General features: G+C 42.4%; 1 protein-coding gene across 1 annotated transcript in view; it reads left to right on the plus strand.

Annotated features, from left to right (window-relative positions):
- TRPC4 (transient receptor potential cation channel subfamily C member 4) overlaps positions 1-21383 on the plus strand; it is a gene marked incomplete at both ends in the record, with an annotated part of 226363 nt that overhangs the window by 101305 nt on the left and 103675 nt on the right. Inside the window, 2 exons of the mRNA XM_081316449.1 lie at positions 14481-14609; positions 15194-15507. Coding sequence (XP_081172575.1) covers positions 14481-14609; positions 15194-15507 — 443 coding nt within the window. The remainder of the gene's footprint in view (positions 1-14480; positions 14610-15193; positions 15508-21383) is intronic.

Genomic DNA, 21383 nt, shown 5'->3' on the forward strand with positions numbered 1-21383 from the left:
TAGAAAATCCATTTAATGGCTCTATGTACCATGTGTATATATTATCAATGTCTTCCATTGATCAGTTTTATATCATTATTACTTGTAATAATGATATATCATTATTACACAGCCATCTTCCTCCATGTTTTATATTAGACATTCCATATTCCAGACATAAAAAAATAACAGAAATAGAGCCAAATGTATGTAGTGATCCATATTTATTATCAATCCTCTAGGTCCACATGGCAAAAAATGAAAATAATGTCCTGTGATAATTTCCTACTATTTATTGTGACTCTTGCTTCATATTCCTCCTAAGTCTATCTGAGATTGCTCTTTGTTTAGCCTTCTTAAGGGAATAAAATTATGTCTTATTCTAATTTCATAGCAACTGTTTGCTGTGAAACAGTTTGCTGCTAGTTGCCCATTCCCTGGTAGTGTGAGTATCAGAATCCATTTATATTTCACTTCTAACTCTCTTTTCTGTGCAAACCCAAATCTCACCCTCCCCCTTGGATTCTGCCATTCCCAAGGAGGAGAGGGAATAAACATGGGGGGTTATTGCTTTCACTTCCTTTCCTTAGATGTAACTTTTTGTTTATTCTGCCTGCCTGCTATCCATCACAATAAGAGCAATGAGAGGCATTTTCCCTCTCATCCTACGGGCAACTAAGAAAGGGGGTGGAGAAAAAAAAACCCTCTGGAATCTGGTTTGTTTCTCAGGATGGAATGTGAGGGGGTGGGAATGATTTTGCTATGAATGGACTGATATTCTCCTTTTCCCACAAGGGGCTTACCACCTGGAACTTGGCTGATCCAGAACTAACCAAATGAACTGTGGGGTGGGGCTTGCTTGGGGACATTTAAAAATATCTATCTGTGAAGGGATTTCTCAGATCCTGTCTATTATACCCTCTATCTTCTTAGTAAAAATTCCTGCTTGGATAACCTTGTCTCCAACAGTCTTTCTTTCTTAAGATGTGGATTGAAGTGTGTTTTGACATTAGACAGGATCTGCATTAAGAGTCAACCTGGAAGGAAAAATCTTACTGGGGACTTTGCAAAAAATACAATGTCTAACAACGAGGCAGGGAAGGAGGAGAGCCCCATGGAAAGGAAATTTTCCCCCTGACTGAAATTCCACAAACTGTCGGAAGCTGAAGCAGCATATTCCTCTGGGGAAGAGGTGGTGGAGACACGTGACCACAAACTGTGGTGGTCGATGGGCATTGGAAGGAAAAGCAAGTGGGAAAAGGCATTGAGGAAAGTGACCCTGAGATGGGGGGGGTCAACCCGAATGGAAGCAAGAGATGGAGAGATCTTTGCACGTTAGCGAAGAGGATGGGAGTTATGCACCACATGCAGACTGGATCCTAGAGAAAGCTATTGACCTGATGGAAAAAACCCTTGGCTCTCTAAGGGAGGAGAAACCTGAGTCCTGCAGCCACACCAGCACCTGGAGCTGCAACTGGAGAGACAGTGGGGGGGGATCTGGAACCTGTGGGCATCTGCTGAACCCAGAGCTACCACCTCAGCAGCACCCAACCCCCAACGACCCGCAGATGGGGATCAGGATGGTGGGCAATACTGCCAGTGGTGAAGGCACTGATCCATTCAAAGACTCCTGCCTCTGGAAGGGGGGAGCTGCCACACTTGGGGTCCTCAGTTATATGGAAAAATACAGATGGGACATCCCCAGTGACAAATCCCGCATCTCTCCAGGTTGCTGCCGCCGGCGAGCGAAGTAGAGCCGCCAGTACAGCTCTGACCGCCTCGGCATGAAGTGTTTGCTGAGGCGATCTGTGAGCTCGGCGTAGGGCACCGTGGCGACCGGGTCCGGGCTACAGAGTCCAACAGCGATGTCGTATACCGCCGGCCCGCTGAGGCATAGGAGCGCGGCGGCCTTGTGGCGGTCCTCGGTGATTTTATTCACAAGGAGGTACCCCTCGACTTGGCCCCAATGCGACTCCCAGCCTTCCGGGTGTCGGACGTCGAACTCTCTCACATGCCCGAGATTAGCCATGCTGGGTCCGCGGTACTGTGGCACTAGAAGGTTTCGCTTGCCCCAGTCGGTGACTTAGCTCGTGACTTCAGCAATTTGACTGGGACAGCTTCGCCTCTAGGCCGTGACTTCAGCTAGTACCGGTATCCCACCTTCGTCGCCAGGTGAAATAGCGGAGGCAAGGATGAGAGAGGCGACGTCGTCAGTTCAAAAAGGTTTATTAACATAGCCCGGACAAAAGACAGGACGATTACAACGGCCTTATATAGGCAACGGTACAACAAGTTGACGAATCAGGGGCGGGTGTTTTCCCGCCGATGGACCCTGTGCCAATAATCAGCTGGCAGCTTTTGACATTTCCCCAGTGATAACGGATGCGCGTTGGACTGGGGAAATCCTGTCAGCTGGCCGCCCGAGCATGCCGGGGTCGGGATTATCCAGCCGGCATTTTGACAGCTAGCGCCTGTCAGAATATGCCTAGGCGCATGCGCCATTTTGACAGCTCTGCAGCTGCCGCCACTTTGACAGTCCGCGGCTTCTGCTGTTTGACAGCTCGCGGACTAGGGCGCATGCGCAGCTTTTGACAGCTGTCAAAGCGGCCGCGTGGAGCGGTTTTGACAGCTCGGGGAGTGCGACTGCGCGTGCGCGTTTCCTTTGACAGCTGTCAGTGCGGCCACGTGGAATGGCCTGTGACAGCTGTCATTTGTGGAAATACGCTGCATGCATTGTGCAATCCGCCCTGGATGGACCGGCCACAGACATGTTCTGTTCCCCCCTCCCGGAGTACAAACAGACAAGACTAGCAAGAGTTAATCCTACAGACTTTAGTTAATTGCCTTCTGATAAGGCCTTGGCAGCAAAATAGGCTCGTTACCTCAAACTTCAGCTGGAATGAGATAACGTGCAAGTAAACAGTCCAGTAGCAGATGTACAGAAGCGTTGCCAAGAATGCAGACCAGGGTTTCAAACACAAAGCAGAGTTCCAAAGATGTGACCAGAAGTTGTTTAAAATATTGTTTGTCACAAAGTGCTGAGAGCAGCCACACCCCCTTTATATCTTATGGGGTGTGGCTCAATGACTCAGCTACTCCCTGGCCCTTCTACCCAACCTATGTTGCTGCAGACGCGTGGCCCTGCATTTTTCTCTAGGGTCTAGCCATGACTCATCTTCACCTGGCTGCTCCCCGGCTGTACCTCTTGGCCTCCAGATGGAGACGGAGGCCGTGCCAGAGAGGAGGGCCCCGGAGAGGGAGGCCTTGCCAGTTCCTCCCCATCATCCTTAGAGTCCTCTTCCTCGGTTAGGACAGGCATGGGGGTCGGGGCCACAACAAGACTGGGTGGTGAACCTGCATGACTCTGATGCTGCAGAACTCAGTGACTTTAACTGGTTCATGTCATCCTTCCTTATTGAAAAGTTTTATAAAAAGTTACAATATTATCCCCTTCCCAAACCCAACCCTGACCCCCCCTCCCCCACTTCCCAAAGCCGATTACAGGGTTACAAATATATAGTAATCATAATCTAACTAACATTAATCAACTATATAAAAAAGCAAATACATAATACACTTTAACCTGCCTTTAACATAATTACCAACACTCTAAAATACCCAACTTCTAAAAAAAATTAAATTATAACAATAACAATCTAAAATTTACTCATAAGCTAAATGGAACTTTTTAGTCCCATATTTTTTCTGAATATAATCTATCCATCTTCTCCAAACCAAAATGTATCTCTCTTGTGAATGATCTTTCAAGTAAGCAGAAATCTTAGCCATTTCTGCTAGATTTGACACTTTAAGCGTCCACTCCTCTATAGTAGGCAGACAATCCTTCTTCCAATATTGCCCTACCAATAACCTCGCAGCTGTTATCAAATTCAACATCAAATTAATTTCTTTAGTGTCACAGTCTGTAATAACACCCAATAAAAATAATTGTGGGGTAAACTTTGTCTTTCTCTTCAAAATCTTTTGAATGTTCCACCAAATTTTAATCCAAAAAGCTTTTATATTTCTACAAGTCCACCAAATATGAAAATAAGTAGCATCCAAACTACCACATCTCCAACATTTGGGTTGCAAATTAGAATACATACAAGACAGCTTTTTAGGATCCAAATGCCATCTATAAAACATTTTATAAAAATTAAGTTTATAAAGTTTTGGGCTTGAGTAAATTTTACATTTCTAACCCAAATTACCTCCCATACATCCAATGGAATCGGTTCTTGAATATTTTGAGCCCACTTTACCATGCAATCTTTCACCAATTCCATTTCCGAGTCCAATTCTATTAAAGCATTATAAATTCTCTTTATGTGCGCTCGAGTTTGATCTTTGATCTGTTTTACCAAATTTTCATCCATCAGCGTCAAACCAACCTTCTGGTCTAACTTCCACCTGGCTTGCAATTGAGTATACTGGAACCAAGACTGTACAATATTTTCTTGTTTTAACTCGACTAGCGACCTTAGTTGCCAGTCACTCCCTTCCAATCTAAGTAATTGCTTATAAGAAATCATATCCAAATTCACACCCATAGATACCCCCTCTATTGCGTGTCCAGGAATCCCCCAAATTGGTATTTTATAATTTAACTTATAATAATACTTTTTCCAAACACGCAATAAAGCACTTCTTAAAATGTGAGATTTAAAAGCCTTATCAACTTTTTTATCATAAATCAAATATGCATGCCAACCATATAATAAATCCCATCCCTCAAGATAAAGTATACTTTTATTAGTTAAATTAAGCCAATCACTAACCAATGTTAAAACCACTGCATCATAATATAATTTCAAATTAGGCACCTTAAGTCCTCCTCTTTCCCGAGCGTCTTGTAAAATCTTAAGTTTAACTCTCGGTTTTTTCCCCACCCAAATAAATTTATTAATACCTTTCTGCCACTCATCCAAATTAGCATCTTTTTTCAAAATAGGTATCATTTGAAACAGAAAGAGAAACTTTGGTAAAACATTCATTTTAAGAGCTGCAATTTTTCCCAACAAAGATAATTGTAATTTTTTCCAATTATTTAAATCCTTTTGTACTTTTAACCATAACGTCTCATAATTATTCTTACATAATTTCACATTAGAAGCTGTAATATATACCCCCAAATATTTAACCTTTTTCACAATTTCATAACCTGTCAATTTTACTAACATATCCTTCTCATTCATAGTCATATTTTAGATAATATTTTAGTCTTATTATTATTCACCTTAAAGCCCGAAACTTTCCCATATTGTATTATAATTTCCATCAAATCTATAACCGATTGAATCGGTTGAGATAGTGTAACAACCAAGTCATCTGCAAATGCTCTTAACCTATAATCATTCTGTTTTATTTTTATTCCCTGTATTTTAGTTGATTCCCGAATTTTAATCAATAAAATCTCCAATGTTAAAACAAACAATAATGGTGACAGGGGACACCCTTGTCTTGTACCTTTTTCAATTTTAAATGCATCTGTTAATCTCCCATTAATTATAATTTGCGCCGATTGTTGTTGATATATGGCCTTAATAGATTGCAGAAATTCATCCCCAAAGTTCATCTTTTCCACAACTTTCAATAAAAATTGCCAATTCAATTGATCAAAAGCTTTTTCAGCATCCAAAAATATCAATGCTGCAGGGACTTGGTTATTCTTATCCAAATACTCAATTAAGTTAACTAATTGTCTTACATTATATTTCATATATCTTCCAGTTATAAATCCAGATTGATCTGTATGAACCATCTGTTTCAAAACTAACATTAATCTATTTGCCAATATTTTTGCAAAAATCTTATAATCTGTATTTAAAAGCGATATAGGTCTATAAGATCTTGATCCTCCTTTGGGATCAACGATATAAAAGCCCTTCTCCAAGATGGAGGCACCTCCCCTCCGGCCTGGATATTATTAAATAGTTCCTTTAAAGGTTCTACCATCTCTGTAAGTAAAGTTTTATAATAAATTGCTGTTAAGCCATCTGTACCCGGAGCCTTACCCACTTTTAACTGCTTAATTACTGAAATAATTTCTTCAGAACTGATTAAACAATTCATCCCTTCCCTTTGTTCATGTGAAAGCATAGGAATATGCGCTTCCTGTAAATATTTATCTATATCTAAGGTTTGTACATTCTCACTAGCATATAACTTTTGATAAAAATCTAAAAAACCCTTTTTAATCAAATTTTGTTGAAATGTTTCTTTGCCCTTATATTCTCTCTATTGTACGTAACCTCTGTTTTTTCCTTAATTGATAAGCTAACCACCTACCAGGCTTATTTGCATTACAAAAAGTATTATGCTTCGCATATCTCAAATTAGTTGCAACCTGATCCGCCATTAACATATTAAATTGCTCTTTCAACAAATTTATTGAAATCCTTAATCTCTTATCTAATGGATTCAAAATAAAAGCTTTCTCCTTCAATTTAATCTCTTCTTCCAATTCTTTATGTTTTTGCATCTGCTTACGCCTATGACCATTGTTCATATGAATCAAAATCCCCCTCATATAAGCTTTACTGGCATCCCAAACCATTTCAATCGGTGTTCCTTTATGCATATTCAGAACAAAAAACTCAAAAAATCTTTACATTTTTCTGAAAGTACATCATATCTAAATAAATTTTCATTCAACCTCCAAGATCTTCTTATTCCATCTTCCCTAAATAATTCCATCCATACAGGACTATGATCCGATAACATTCTAGGAAAAATCATGACATTCTTGACCCTGGAAGTAAGATCACCAGTAACTAAAAAAAAGTCAATTCTAGAAAACGATTGATACCTGTCCGAAAAGAAAGTAAAATCTCTATGCTCCAAATTCTGCTCCCGCCAGATATCTCTCAGTTCCAAGTCTTCTTTCAAATCAAAAATACTTTTAAGCAATCTAGAATAGATAGGAGAATTTTTAGAAGACCTCTTCTTGTCCTTATTTGAATCCAAAACACCATTCCAATCACCCATCAAAATAACAGATTTATAATCCAATTGAATTAGTTTATCATGTAAAAACTTATAAAACTTTCCTTGCTGTTGATTAGGAGCATATAATCCGATAATGAGAATCTTCTTGCCTTGTAACAATAGTTCAATAATAACATATCTTCCCTGTGGATCAGATTCAATTAACGTAGCAGATAAATCTCTCCTAAAGTAGATAACCACTCCACTCTTTTTATCTGGAGCAGATGCTATAAAATGAAGTCCCAACTGAGAATTAATCAAGTATTTTTGATCTTTTGCACAAATATGAGTTTCTTGTAGGCAAACAATATCATTTTTATGTTGCTTCAAATAATGAAACACTTTCTTTCTTTTTTGTGGTGAATTTAAGCCATTAACATTCCATGTCAAAAGCTTTAATCGCCATCCTCAGTGACCTGGAACCTCTGGAACGCCACCTGGAGATCTGCAGTTGGTCTCTTCGGTCGCACCCCTCCCACCGGCTCCGTAATAACAGGGCCTTGTATCATAGGCCCAGAATCCATCTTCTGTTTCAATTGTTCCTTTTCTCTCTGTTTATGCGCCGCACGTGTCATTCTCTGGTCTTTTGGATCAGCCTTTAACATCAAACTCTGTTCAGTGGGTTCAGCCAATTGTGCCTCTCCAACAGACTGTGCTGATGCACCTTCAACTTGTTGTTTATCTTCTTCCACTCTTTTAGGCAAAGGAGATGGTGGTGAACCTGCTTTCAGGACATAAGTATAAAATTCTTTTGCCTTAGCAATCGTATTAAGTCTATATCGTGTCCCTGCATGATTCACCACTATTCCAATAGGAATCTCCCATCTGAACTGAATTTGTCGATTTTTAAGTTCATCAGACAAAAAACCAAAATCCTTCCTTTTTCTCAACATCTTAGGAGGTATTTCTTTCAAAATTATAATATCTTGACCTGCAATTTGAAATCTCTGTTGATAGAAGGCCTGGATGATCTCATTTCGAAGTGACCTCTTAGAAAAATAAATCACCACATCTCTAGGTAAATTCTTCTGCCTCGCAATCCAGGAATTGACCCTGAAAATTTTTTCCACCTCCCTTGATAACTCCTTAGGATCCCATCCCAGGATGGGAGCAATGTCCTTAATCACCTCTTCCAGTAAATCCTCACGGGGGTTTTCTCTCAACCCTCTTATTCTCAGAGCAAATTCCATTTCTTTAAATTGTGAAATCATCACCTCATCCTCAGTTTTATCAATTTTATTTTCTGCTTTAGCAATTCTATTTTCAAGTCTTTCACTATTTTCCACAACCTCATCCACGTGGTCATCTAAACGTTCAATATGTGCAGCCAGCCCTTGAAATGCAAACAAAATGTCTTCTCTCATCTCTATTTTTAAGCTCAAGAGGTTCAGCTACCTCTTCCTTTATTTGTAAAGTCATTTCTTGTGCCTGCAACTTCAAAGCATCCTGCAGGTCTTTAAGTGTAAGTGCTGGTGGTGGAGGAGAGGGTGGAGGGGATCTGGGTTTTGCAGTAGGTTGAATGACAGGAGAAGAGATTGAGGTTTTAGAAACAACAGGAACTGCCTGCCATCTTGAAGCCATTTTCACTTGCTACAAATCACTTTCTCTTATCACTTTCACTTTCCCTCTGCACTCCGGAGGGGAAAAAAATCCAAAAAAGAGGAGAGGAACTCTTAATAGCAATGATAATAAGAAAAAGAGAAAAAATTCCAATATATTGTTTAAATTTTAACAAAGTCCTCATAATTTATTCTTTTAAAAAGAAAAAACATTTTGGTGCCATTTTTTTCCCTTTCTTCAAAGTCTAATTTATATATGGAGAAGATTAAAGCACCTCGAGTTAAAGTTTGAATACTTGCAACTTTACTCCTCCTGGTCAGCTCTGTCTGCTTTAAAAGCACTCATAAATCACTATAATCCGCAGATGTGGATGCAGCGTCTAGCTTCGCCCCTACGCGGAGCAAAGGCATCCTGGACTCGGAGAAAGCCTCGGACTCCGTGGGGGCTCTCACCCTCCGACCCCCAGATAATTCTGGGAGGTCTTGGGGAGCTCTACCACTATCCGAGAAAGCTCACCTCCCCCTCTTCTCCCGAAGGGAAAGTTTATGAGACGCGGAACAGCTGATTGTCACCGTCTCCACGGCTCCAACGAAGCCTCAGGGCGGGCGGCCAGGAAAAAGCCGCCATTCGGCGCGGCGTGGCCACCGGAAGTCGGTTCATGTCATCCTTGAGGAGGCGAGGACCCCTTGGCTGATCATAAGGCCTGGGAGAGAATCAAAATGGTGAGGCAGGGCAGATGGCCGGTGGCTGAATATACACAAGAATTCCAGGCCACTGCCAACCAGCTGAACTGGCCGGAAGACATCCTCCTTAGCTATTTCAAAGATGGGCTAAACTATGACCTGTATGATGCTTGCCTGCCTCAAGGAGGACCACACCACCTTGATGACTGGTACATCCTGGCAGAGGAGGCGGAGAAAGATCTACTGAAGAGGCACCACTCAGGGAAACCACTTCCCAAGCAAACACGCAAGCCAGCGAAACCACCAGCTATGGCTAAGAAATCAACATGCTGTTTCAAATGTGGGAGAGAGGGCCACCAAACCACAGAATGCCACTCAACAGCCCCTCAGCACAAATCAGACCCATCACCAGCCAGGAGTTCAGGGAGGTCCCCAGCCAAACCAAAAGAATCTGCCATGTGGGGGATAGAGGCTGCAGAATCTCAAACCTCTGCCAAGGAATGGGGGACAACTCTGGCCTACACCACAGCTCTGGTGGACACCTCAGAGGACAGCTTGGAGGGCAAAACCCTGTTAAGTGGATCCATTCCACCCATCCTCAAGACAGTGACTATATTAGCCCCCTCCATACCCAAAGCTGTTAAAGTGAAAGCCTTAATAGATTCTGGCTTCACCCGCTGCCTCATTAGCCCAACGCTAGTGGGGAACGTGGGTATTCCGGTGAGGAGACTAAAGCAACCAATCTCCTTTGGCCAGTTAGATGGGTCCTTAGCGGGGGGGGGGTTACCAGCTACCCTAGCCACCTAATCAGTTCACCTGTCCCTGGGGACCCCTAAACACAATTAGTGAAAATAATCTGTATCCCCTACCCCTCATGAAGGATATGCTATCCCACCTATCAAAAGGAAGGATTTTTACCAAACTAGACCTAAGAGAAGCATACCACCACGTTAGGATCAAGGAAGGGGACAAATGGAAGACCGCATTTAATTGTCTAGTGGGTTGCTATCAGTTCAAACATCTGCCATTTGGACTGCAAGGGGCCCCTGCAGTTTTTATGCAATCAATCAATGAAGTGCTAAGAGAGCACCTATTTAAGGGGGTCCTGGTTTACTTAGTTGACATGCTTATCTTCACTGAGACCAAGGAGGAGCATATTAATCTAGTCAGAGCAGTTCTAAAAAAGTTGTGGGCCACCCACCTATATGCAAAATTATCAAAATGTGAATTCCACCAGGGAAAAATAGACTACATTGGGTATCGCATATCCCCGCAGGACATCAAAATGGACCCCGAGAAAGGGCAGTATTAAAATGGGCACTACCCCACACAAGGAAGCAATTGCAAAGTTTCCTGGGTTTTGCAAATTTCTACTGCCTATTCATCACTTCATTTGCAGAAATAACCTTGCCCCCTCACAAACTTGTTGAAAATGAGGGGGGGCAGTGAAACCCAGCCATCCCCTGAAGTGGACAATGGAATGTTAAGCGGCATTGAGGCTTAAGAGGTTTTTCTCTACCGAGCCTGTACTGAGACATACAGATCCTGATAAACCTTTCGTAATACAGGCAGACGCAAGCGTTGTGATGGTGGGAGCTGTATTATTACAGGAAAATGATGAGGGGGTACTGCAGCCATGTGCATATAAGTCCAGGAAACTCACAGAGACAGAACAACATTGGCCCATCTGGGAGAAGGAGGCTTACGCTGTGAGATGGTCATTACTTACATGGCATCATTTCCTTGAAGGAAATAAAATCCCCTTCCAGGTCTGGACAGACCACAAAAATTTGGAAGCACTAAAAATACCCAGGAAACTCCTAAGCAAGCCTGCTGGTCTCAGCATTTTCACCAATTACATTTCATACCTAAACACTTACCGGGGGGAAAGAATTTCCTGACAGATGCACTGTCTCACCTGCCACAATATAACAGCACATGGGCCACTGACTCTAAACCACTTATGCCGGGACAACAACTGGCAGTGGCAGTAACCACCAGGGCCCAAGCTAAAATGAAGCCACAGCTGGATAGCCAAACTGGCATCAAATTCCAGAAGTCCTTGGAAACAGATGAATGGTTCCAGAAAAATAGACATGTGTGCACAATCAAAGATTGTACATTGGGTGGGTGAGAAGTTATACATACCTGCCACCCAGAGGATCAATTTCATGCAATTGTGCCATGATACAAAATCACTAGAATATTTTGGGTTTGTAAAAACCTTACATTTAACTAAAAGGCAATTTTGGTGGCCATCCATGAAAAAGGACATAGAAAGCTATATGGCCAGCTGCCAAACATGCGTGATGGCTAAGAGGCTGCAAGGAAAGTCATCTGGACTGTTACAACCAATGGTGAACCCCTCAGAAATATCCATGGACTTTATAGTGGAATTACCAGAAAGCAGTGGGAACACTGTCATCTGGGGGTTACGGATTTGTTTTCTAAACAGGTACGCTTTATCCCTTGCCAAAAGATTCCCACCGCAAAAACCTTAGCGAAACTATTCGTGCAGCACATTTAGAGACTGCATGGGGCACCTCAACGCATCATATCTGATAGGGTAGTACAATTTACATCAAAGTTTTGGAAGGATTTTTTATTCCTCTTAGGAACTACTCGGGGACTAACATCTAGTCATCATCTTCATGGGAACAGTCAATCAAAACGCAGGAACTCTGTACTTGAGCAATATTTAAGATGCTTTATTAATTTCTAACAATCAAATGCTTACAATAACGCAGTCCACTCCAGCACAGGCTACACTCCTTTTCAAATAGCCACCGGTCAAAATTTCAACCCTATGCCAGAATTAATCCCACCTGAACCAGAAATCTCATCGCTGAAAGAATGGATGGCACAATTGCAAAACACCTGGCCAATCGTTAGGAAAGCTTTAGACGAAGCTAGGCAAGCATACAAAGCACAGACAGACAAGAAGAGAGTCTATCCCACACCATTCAGGGTAGGAGAGATGGCATATCTATCCACAAAATGCCTAAAATCTCTACACCCCTGCAAAAACCTGGACCAAAATATATAGGACCTTTTCCAATTAAAAGAATCATAAACCCAGTAACAGTAGAATTAGAACTACCCAAAAACCTTAGGCAAATACATCCAATCTTCCACTGCAGTTTGCTAAAAAGGGAAACACAGTCACCCTTATGGCTGAAAACACCACCACCACCACCTCCAATCATGGTTGAAGGAGAACAATACTTTGAAGTAAAAGAAATCCTAGATTATAGAAAGTATCATGAGGGGATTCAATATTTAATAGCTTGCAAACATCTTCCCTCCTTAGAAAACGAGTGGGACAATAAACACCACATCAGAGCACCAAAGCTGCTAAGGAGGTTTCATACACAGTACCCCAACAAGCCAGGTTAACAATTATAATTTTGTCTCCTGTACAGGTGGATCTCTCCCATCTTTAAGGGGAGCAGGATGTCAGAATCCATTTACTCTCTTTTCTGTGCAAACCCAAATTTCACCTCCCAACACACCCTTGGATTCTGCCATTCCCAAGGAGGAGAGGGAATAATCATGGGGGGTTATTGCTTTCACTTCCTTTCCTTAGATGTAACTTTTTGTTTATTCCGCCTGCCTGCTATCCATCACAATAAGAGCAATGAGAGGCATTTTCCCTCTCATCTTAAGGGGAACTAAGAAAGGGGGTGGAGAAAAAAAACCTCCGGAATCTGGTTTGTTTCTCCGGATGGAATGTGAGGGGATATGAATGATTTTGCTATGAATGGACTGATATTCTCCTTTTCCCATGTTTTCCGGAACTTGGCTGATCCGGAACTGACCGAATGAACTGTGGGGTGGGGCTTGCTTGGGGACATTTAAAAATATCTATCTGTGAAGGGATTTCTCAGATCCTATCTATTAAACTCTCTATTTTCTATGTCTTAGTAAAAGTTCCTGCTTGGATAACCTTGCCTCCAAGAGTCTTTCTTTCTTAAGATGTGGATGGAAGTGGGTTTTGACAGTGAGAGACGTTTTGTACAGTATGGGCCTGCTTGTACCCTTATGGACAGTCTAAATTTTTAAGTGAACTTCCTTTATCTAACAGTCATAAGTATTTTACATTTCTTTTTTGATTCAGTTGTTTTAACACTTTTACTAATTTGGTTCATAGTTCACATTTCTTTAGTGATGTGCAATCCTTTATGAGAAGGGATTCTCTATTCTCTGCATAGAGACTACTGTTCTCATGGAACAGTAAAATAAGAAAAGAAAGAAGCTCTAGCTAGGTATCACTTTGTAAAGAAAGGCCTTGGGGTAATGTGTTATCAGGATCTGGATTTCGGGGACATTAACATCACTCCCTTGCCATGGATGAACCACTTCTTGATGTTAGATTTCTCTACAGCCACACACCCTCACTATTCAATCAGCTCACTCCAGGCACCTGATGAACCCAATGCAATTTCAGAGGGCACAGGTTTTTTTTCCTGAAGCTGTTGCACTGTTTGGCAGAAGCTTTCATTGCAGCTTGGAATGAACATATGATGGGAGCCATAGACCAAATCCCATCTGTCCTGACTCTCTGTGTCCATGGATCTCAAAGAGCCTTATGGCACACCAAGTGTCTCAGAGAGATGAAGCAACATAAGAGACACCTAGAGTGCTGCTGGAGGATTACAAAGAGTGAGGCCAACCAAGCACAGTTAAAAGCCTTCATTAGGCTTTACCTTGTGGCAATAAGAGTGGCAAAGTGTTATTACTTCTCTTGCTCATAGGCAACCAGCAACCTCTTTCAGGTAATCAGATCTCTCCTGAGTAAGAAGGAAGTGGAGGAACCCTTGCAAGAATATTTTCAGCATCTTTTAGATAAAATCGCTCGACTTCACTCAGAATTGGACTCTGACTGGACAGACTCCTTGGATGTGATGGAGACATGTCTGAGCCTTGGGAGTTCAAGCCAGTTACTCTTGAGGAAGTGGACAGGATCCTTAAGGCTGTGAGTTGAGCCACCTGTGTTCTGGATTCATGCCCCAGGAGGTGGCATATGGTTGGATCCAAACTGTGATTAATGCCTCTCTGCAGGAATGGGTGGTACTGTCTGCCTTGAAAGAAGTAATAGTACACCCTCTTCTTAAGAGGCCATTCTCTGGATGGGGTGGTACTTCCTCAGATTGAGCTGATGTGCAAATTGGGGATCCTCCTGGACTCAAGGCTCCTGCTTGAGGAGTAGAGGGCAGCCATGGCAAGGGGGTGCCTTTGGTGTGCCAATTGTACCCTTTCCTTGATCAGGAGGCCTTGTTCATGGTCACCCATGCCTTGGTCACTTCCTGTCTGGATTACTACAGCACACTCTACATGGGGCTGCCCTTGAAGGCCACCCAAAAATTTAAACTGGTCCAGAATGCAGCATCAAGCAAAGTAATGGGGCCCTAGGTTTGCCCATGTAACACCTCTGTTGTGTGAACTGCACTGATTTCCAGTTTCAATGTGCAAATCAAAGTGCTGGACACTAAAGTGATGGCACAGGACAGGTTACCTGAATTACTGCCTTTCCTATCAGGTCAGATGGGGTGGGCATGTTCCTGGTTCTTTTCCCCAAAGATAGGAAGTCCCTGCCTTGTAGAACATTTTGTCCCCTTATATTAGCAGGCATCCATCCTTTTAACTTTCCACAAAACCTTAAAAACTGTTTTTTTCTCCCAAGTGCTGGGAGATTAGATTATGGTATGTTAGCATGGATTGGCACCAGGTTTTTGTTATTTTTGATATTTTAAGTTTTAACTAGTTGTGTTTTATAGATTTTAAATAATTTTATATAGATATATATTTAATCTTTGTTTGGAAGCTGCCCAGGGTTGACTGAAACAGTATAAGTGAATGAATGAATGAGCAAGCTTTATTTGGGCATACTCTTGAGTTCATAAAAAAAATAAAAGTGTGATTTAAAGGGCTGCTACAATAGATAAATACTGGTTAATATTGTCTCATTATTTTGTTTACAGTACAGTGGGCTGCTTGCAAGACAAAGCTGGGATATGTGGCACCCAACACTGGTTGCAGAGGCCCTGTTTGCTATTGCAAATATTTTTAGTTCTTTGCGTCTAATCTCATTATTCACTGCAAATTCTCACTTGGGACCACTACAGATATCTCTTGGAAGAATGCTACTGGATATTTTAAAATTTCTCTTCATCTACTGTCTTGTACTGCTAGCTTTTGCAAATGGACTTAACCAGCTATATTTTTATTATGAAACAAATGAACCTAATCGCTGCAAAGGAATACGCTGTGAAAATCAAAATAATGCATTTTCAACGTAAGTTACACTTTAAAAAACTTTATTTTATAGCATGTTTAAAATTGCATATTTTATCTGTATCCTTTTTCTTTTCTCAGAACTGCAATGATAAATAATCTTTATGAGAAGGTAGAATGATATTTTAAAAGTTTCAATCATAAGCACCATTTTGCAGTAATAATATAAAGTGAACTACATGAAAATGTATGAAGGCCAAAGTTAAATAGGTGACAGTGTGAATAATGCAGATAGTCTGAACGTTGATGCTGATGAAGCCACTTTAAGATACAACAGTCCTACAAAGGAAAAGAAATTACTTTGAATTGGAAGCACTGCAGGGAGCAGTTTAAAGTGGTTTTCCACTCATCCCCCTCCTTGATTCTGATCCAGTAATATGCCTCTCATAGGTCTAACTTGGAGAAAATCTTCCCCTTTGAGAGGTGGGGCAGCATGTCTTTCATGAAGGGCAAAGGATATACACACAGCATTCAAACATCTGTAATCCATTCAGAGATGAAGAGACCCATCTTTTTTCTCTTGAAATAACACTGGAAATAACATTTTCTGTCTAGCCGGTTGAATGAAACTGTGTGCCAAATTTTTATCTATAAATTTGTGCAGTTCTTCTAACTCTCAGGGGGGTCATTGAATAGAGCTTGGGTTTGGGCTCCAGGGATGATTTCTATGTCATAGTCTGTGGAACAGTGAGGGGGTAGTTCATCAGAACATTTCTCACTAAAAACCTCAGCCAGATCCTGGTACTCTCTGGGTATGCCTTTTGGTTCCTTACTGCTAAGTGCTGCCACCACTTCACACTTAGGTTTTACTCTGGGGCTGTGGCGGCCATTGGGTGAAAGGTGTTTCTCCTTAGGGAATCTCAATCCTCCTGTTCTCCAGTTCACCTGTGGGTTCCATTTTTTAAACCAGGCCAGTCCTAGGACTAGGGGCCACTCCATGCCAGGGGTCACTATAAAAGTCAAAGTCTCAGTGTGGCTCCCCTTGGTTAAATTCATGGGTACCATGGTGAGGGTGGCCGTGATACCCCTGCAATAGACCCATCTAATTGACAGAATGAGATTGGCTTTTTTAGTCTCTTTACACAAACCCCCAAATTTCCCACCAGGGTTATTAAACATCTTGTGCAGCCAGTAAGACCAGTAAGGTCTTCAGGGCTACCTTCTCCATGCCAGGAATTAAAAGTTCTATGGACATAATAATTGGTGGATGGGTCCACTTACCAAGGGTTCATCATCGTAGTTGCTGTTGGACGTCTCTGGACCCTTCTCCGGTGGGGTCGGAGTTCCTTCTCCCCATTTCTCAGTGGGGTAGAACTCCATGACCTCAGCACTTTTCATCACCGTCTCCCTGGGACACTGGGGGGGGGTTGATGGTTCCCCCCAAGTTGGTCTCCTTTTCTCACTGGAGTTTTTAAATAGCATTCTTCAGCTCGATGGCCCTCTTTGCCACACTTTAAACAGGCAGTTGAATGCGGGGTTGCTGCCTCTCATTTCCTCTCTGGCGGAGAACATCTCAGTGCCTGGCTGAAGTGCTGATTCCAGGCTTGGTTGATCTCTGCTTCCTTGGCTAGGATGAATCAGTCATGGAGATGTGCAGAGGCTCCTCAGGCAATGCAAGCATAGTAGAGGTCATCATTCAGCACATCTTTAAACAGCTCACTAAGATGTCCGCTGGCCAGTTGAGAAGGCAAGCCAGATCTTGAAACTCTTCAGTGTATTTGGCCAAAGGGTGTCAGCCCTGCCTGACCATCTTAATGCAATCCCAAATGGCCAAGGGATCTTCAAATCACTGCCTCTGTGCTGCCATGAGGCAGTTGAAGTTGCAAAGTTTGGGTGTCTCAGCTTTGTGCAGGATCACCATCCACCAAGCCACTGTACCTTCCAGGGCCAGAGTAACGACCCTGATCTGGGTGCCCTAACTAGGAAGTTCTCAGCCACACTCCTGCATGTAGGTCAGGATGTGGGCCAGGAACAACCCCAGTTGCTGAGGGTCCCCATCAAACTTTATGCCCAGGGGTTAGTCTTATGCTCTGGTCAGTGAGTCCCCCTTCTTCGAGCTCTGTGACTATTACCACCAGCTGGTATGGCCTGAGTTGGGATCATTGCTACCATTGTGGCCCCCATGACATCAGCGATGTTGGCGCCTTTCTCTCCCCTCTCCCAGCCTCCTCCTCCAGTCTCTCTTCGACCTCATCTTGGCAGGCATCTGCCTCTTTGAGGTTTTTGAAGGCCTCCACCATTAGGTTTATGGCTTGCTTTAGGAAGCGATCAGCTCAGGTCGGCACTTTGTCCTTTTCCTTGCTGAGGTTAAGCAAACGCTCCATGTCTCCACCCCAGCTTTCGGCTCCTGCAGTCATTGGTTACTTTCCAGGACCTCCCTTCCCAGTCCTCCTTTTTTCCAGCGCCGATTGACCATCTCAGCTTTGACAGGTTCTCCCCGTTTGCAGCCTTGTCTCCCAAGTCAGAGGAGCTGTCACTAAGGCAAGCCTTCAGGGAGACCTGTACCTAGTGCTCAGTCTCTTCCCTCTCACTGCCATGGTTAGACATCATGTGCACGGTCCCCACAGTAGGGGTTTTCTTCCCTCTGGGTTGGCCATTTTGCAGATCTCACCTATCTCAATTAATTCTCCCAAGAAAGCAGACCTCTTGAAACTTGCATTGTTTCAACAGGAACTTTTATTGGAAGTTATTGATAGCAGGAGAATAAGGCAGGATATAAGGATTTCCCGCATGAAACATTACATTAAAAGAGCCCTTTCAAACCCCTCCCCAAATGACCAAATGACTGGTTTGATTTGAACCAATCCATAGGTGTGGGAAACAAGTGATAAGGTTCTGTTCTCAAGGCTCTCCACAGCTCCTTCCCATCTGACTGGAGATAAGGCAGATGGCCGAAGGCCCATTCCTTCCTCCTTTCACACCCCAAGTAAGGTACTTCAAAGAAGATGCTGGTAATGACCTATAAAGCTCTAAATGGCTTGGGTCCGGATTATCTAAGGGAACACCTGCTGCCGGCATCAACTTCCCATCGTCCTGTGCGCTCCCACAGGGAGGGCCTTCTTAGGGTACTGCTGGTCAAGGAATGCCGGCGGGTTATCCCCAGGGGAAGGGCGTTCTCTGTGGGTGTGCCGGCCCTTTGGAACCAACTTCCCATGGAGCTTAGGACTGCCCCCGACCTTCGCTCATTTCGCAGGGACTTGAAAACTTGGTTTTTTGAGCTGTCTGGCCCAGACTGAGGGGTTTTAATTATTTATTAATGGGGTTTTAGTTTAAATTCAGGGACTTAATTTAATCTTAGTTTTAATTGATTTTAACTTTGTATGTTATGTATTTTTAATTTTTCCCTGTAAACCGCCCTGAGTCCTACGGGAATAGGGCGGTATACAAGTTTAAATAATAAATAAAATAAATAAGATAGAACAAAACAAAACATTGTAGAAGATACATAGGTCACTTTCTAAGCACAAGCCTCCCACCTCCCAGCAGAATGGCAGAACTCAAAAAGGAAAGGCATAGGAAAAGAAATAGATTGAGGGTCTGACAGGTACTCACATTGATTCAAATACTAAAGTTATCTTGACTCCAATTTAGTGCTATAAATTAACATTTACAACTGCTATGTTAAAAGTAAATTATTTATTATTAATGAACATTAAAAGCTGAACTTGATTTATAATGCTTTAAATTTATATTTAAATTTCTGTTGCTAAAGCAGTCCCATGGTGCTTTTCCAAAAGGCAACTGGACTTTATGTAATTTTTTGTAATGTTTTGCTTCTTATCCAATTCTGTTCTAAACTGAAGTTTGGAACAGTTCAGAATTTCAGTTCTGAAGTCAGAACTGAAGAAGATTCTTGGATGAGAAGCAAGAAAAGCACGTTACTAAAGCATTTTCACATTCCACTCCAGAATCAGTTTTGAGATTCTGAAGAGAGTGTCGGACTTGTCCTGACTTAGTTTAGGAAAAAAGAGCCTTCAACTGCATTCATAGTGAAAGGAATACTTTTCCAAATATAAATGGTTACAAGATAGAAAAAACAGATCTGAAGTTTGAGTGTGAAAACTGCCCACTTACTTTCCCCTTTCCTATATCCTCCCCCCTGACTATCTCCCTGGTGTCCAATTGGATTCAACCAAATTGTTTTAGTAACAGTCCTGATGATTGGTGAGCTTGATTATGATTCACATTTCATTCCCATGGTTGTGATCCTGGGGTCAGTCAGCTAATGTCTCTGATAGGCACTTGAAGTGGTTTTGGTTTCATGTCTTCCCTCCCTACTTGGTAGCTCCCTCCCACTCTCCCCCAGGATTCATGGCAGTCTGGCATTGGCAAAGCTGTGATGGGGAAAAGCAGGATTGAAGCACTGACATTCTACCCCCTCAAAGAAAAGGCTAGTCCTAAGAGAGGAAAAGAAAAGAAAAGAAAAGAAAAGAAAAGAAAAGAAAAGAAAAGAAAAGAAAAGAAAAGAAAAGGTTAATGGGTCATTTCAGTGGGGTTTGTCAGGGTACAGGTTATCTTCAAGTTATGACAGTTTACTTAGTGATGGTTGAAAATTACAATGACATCCCCAAAAGTACCCAGTTGCAAAAATTATAACTGTTGCAATACTCCTGTGATCGTTCACCCTCATGAGCAACCATAAAGACACTCAGCACACCCCCACACATGTATTCACCCACCACTATTTCTCCTCATCCATCCTGCCCCATCTGTTCCTCATAGATATTGGGTCTGTTTTGCCAGCCGAACGGGTTCCACATGCTTTACTCTGCTGTCCCCACCCCACTCTGATTGCTGGCTTACCTTTCCAAGATCTCCAGAGGCTGGCCTATGAAAGGAGAAGGTTGCTGCATTGTCGAGCCATGTCACAGAGTTCTAGAAGCAGGCTGGCCTTTTCCAAGATGCCAGCAAAGTCCCAGCTTTCTTCCCCAGCATGGGGGAGGGAGAACCAACAGCCCTTTCTTGTAAGCTTCTCTTTTTTGGCCAAATTAGCATAAATAGTTTGAGAAAGAGCGCCAGCAAGTGCTTTACCTCCAAATGCATTAGCAGGGAAACTTTAGGAGAAAAAAAAAGTCTTTGCTTTTCTAAGTTGAAACTCTTAGCAAATGCAGTTAAACTTGGGAGGTGGGGACAAGAAGTGGTTAATGCTTTAGAAGCATTTCATTGGCTTTTTTAGCATAGATAGAAGCTAGCCCGTGCAACTGTAGTTTGGGGGAAAGCAACAAGTTTGTTTTCCTTTGCAAAGCTTGTAACATGAAGCCTTTCTTTGCTTCACCTTTAGGCTTTTTCTGCATGTATTTGTTGGCTTACAAGCTTAAAATACTGTGCCCACCACACCTGTTTTGGAGATAGTTTCCAAGGTGTTTTTAATGCTTCTAGGTTCTTGTAATCCATGCACACCTCAAAAGGAGTGTTGCTCCGTTCTAGAAAATGTTTCCTGGTGAGAAATGCTGATTGCACCACATAGGCTTCCTTTTCCCAAACCACCCACTTATGTTCTGCATCTTTTGGGAGGTATAGGCACCAGACTGCAGGGTCCCTTCTTTATTTTTCTGAAGGAGAACTGCTATATCATTGATGTCAGCTTGGATGACAAAAGATGTGTTGGGGTCTGGGTGTTTAAGGATGGGTTCAGCAGCACACCAGACCCCTTTGTATAAGTGCTCGTGCAGAACCTCATTAATCAGCTGCATGAAAATGGTGTGTGGGGGGAGGGCATGCAGTCCAAAAGGGAGAACTTGAAATTGGAAATATCCTAGGGGGAAGTTTAATGTAGTTTTCCACTCATCTCCTTTCTTGATTTGCACTCAGTAATAGGTTTCCATCAAGTCCAGTTTGGTAAAAAAAATTCCCCTTTGCTAGATGAGCTAACATGTT

This window comes from Vipera berus, assembly GCF_964194415.1.
Source record: "Vipera berus genome assembly, chromosome: 2".
Lineage (NCBI taxonomy): Eukaryota > Metazoa > Chordata > Lepidosauria > Squamata > Viperidae > Vipera > Vipera berus.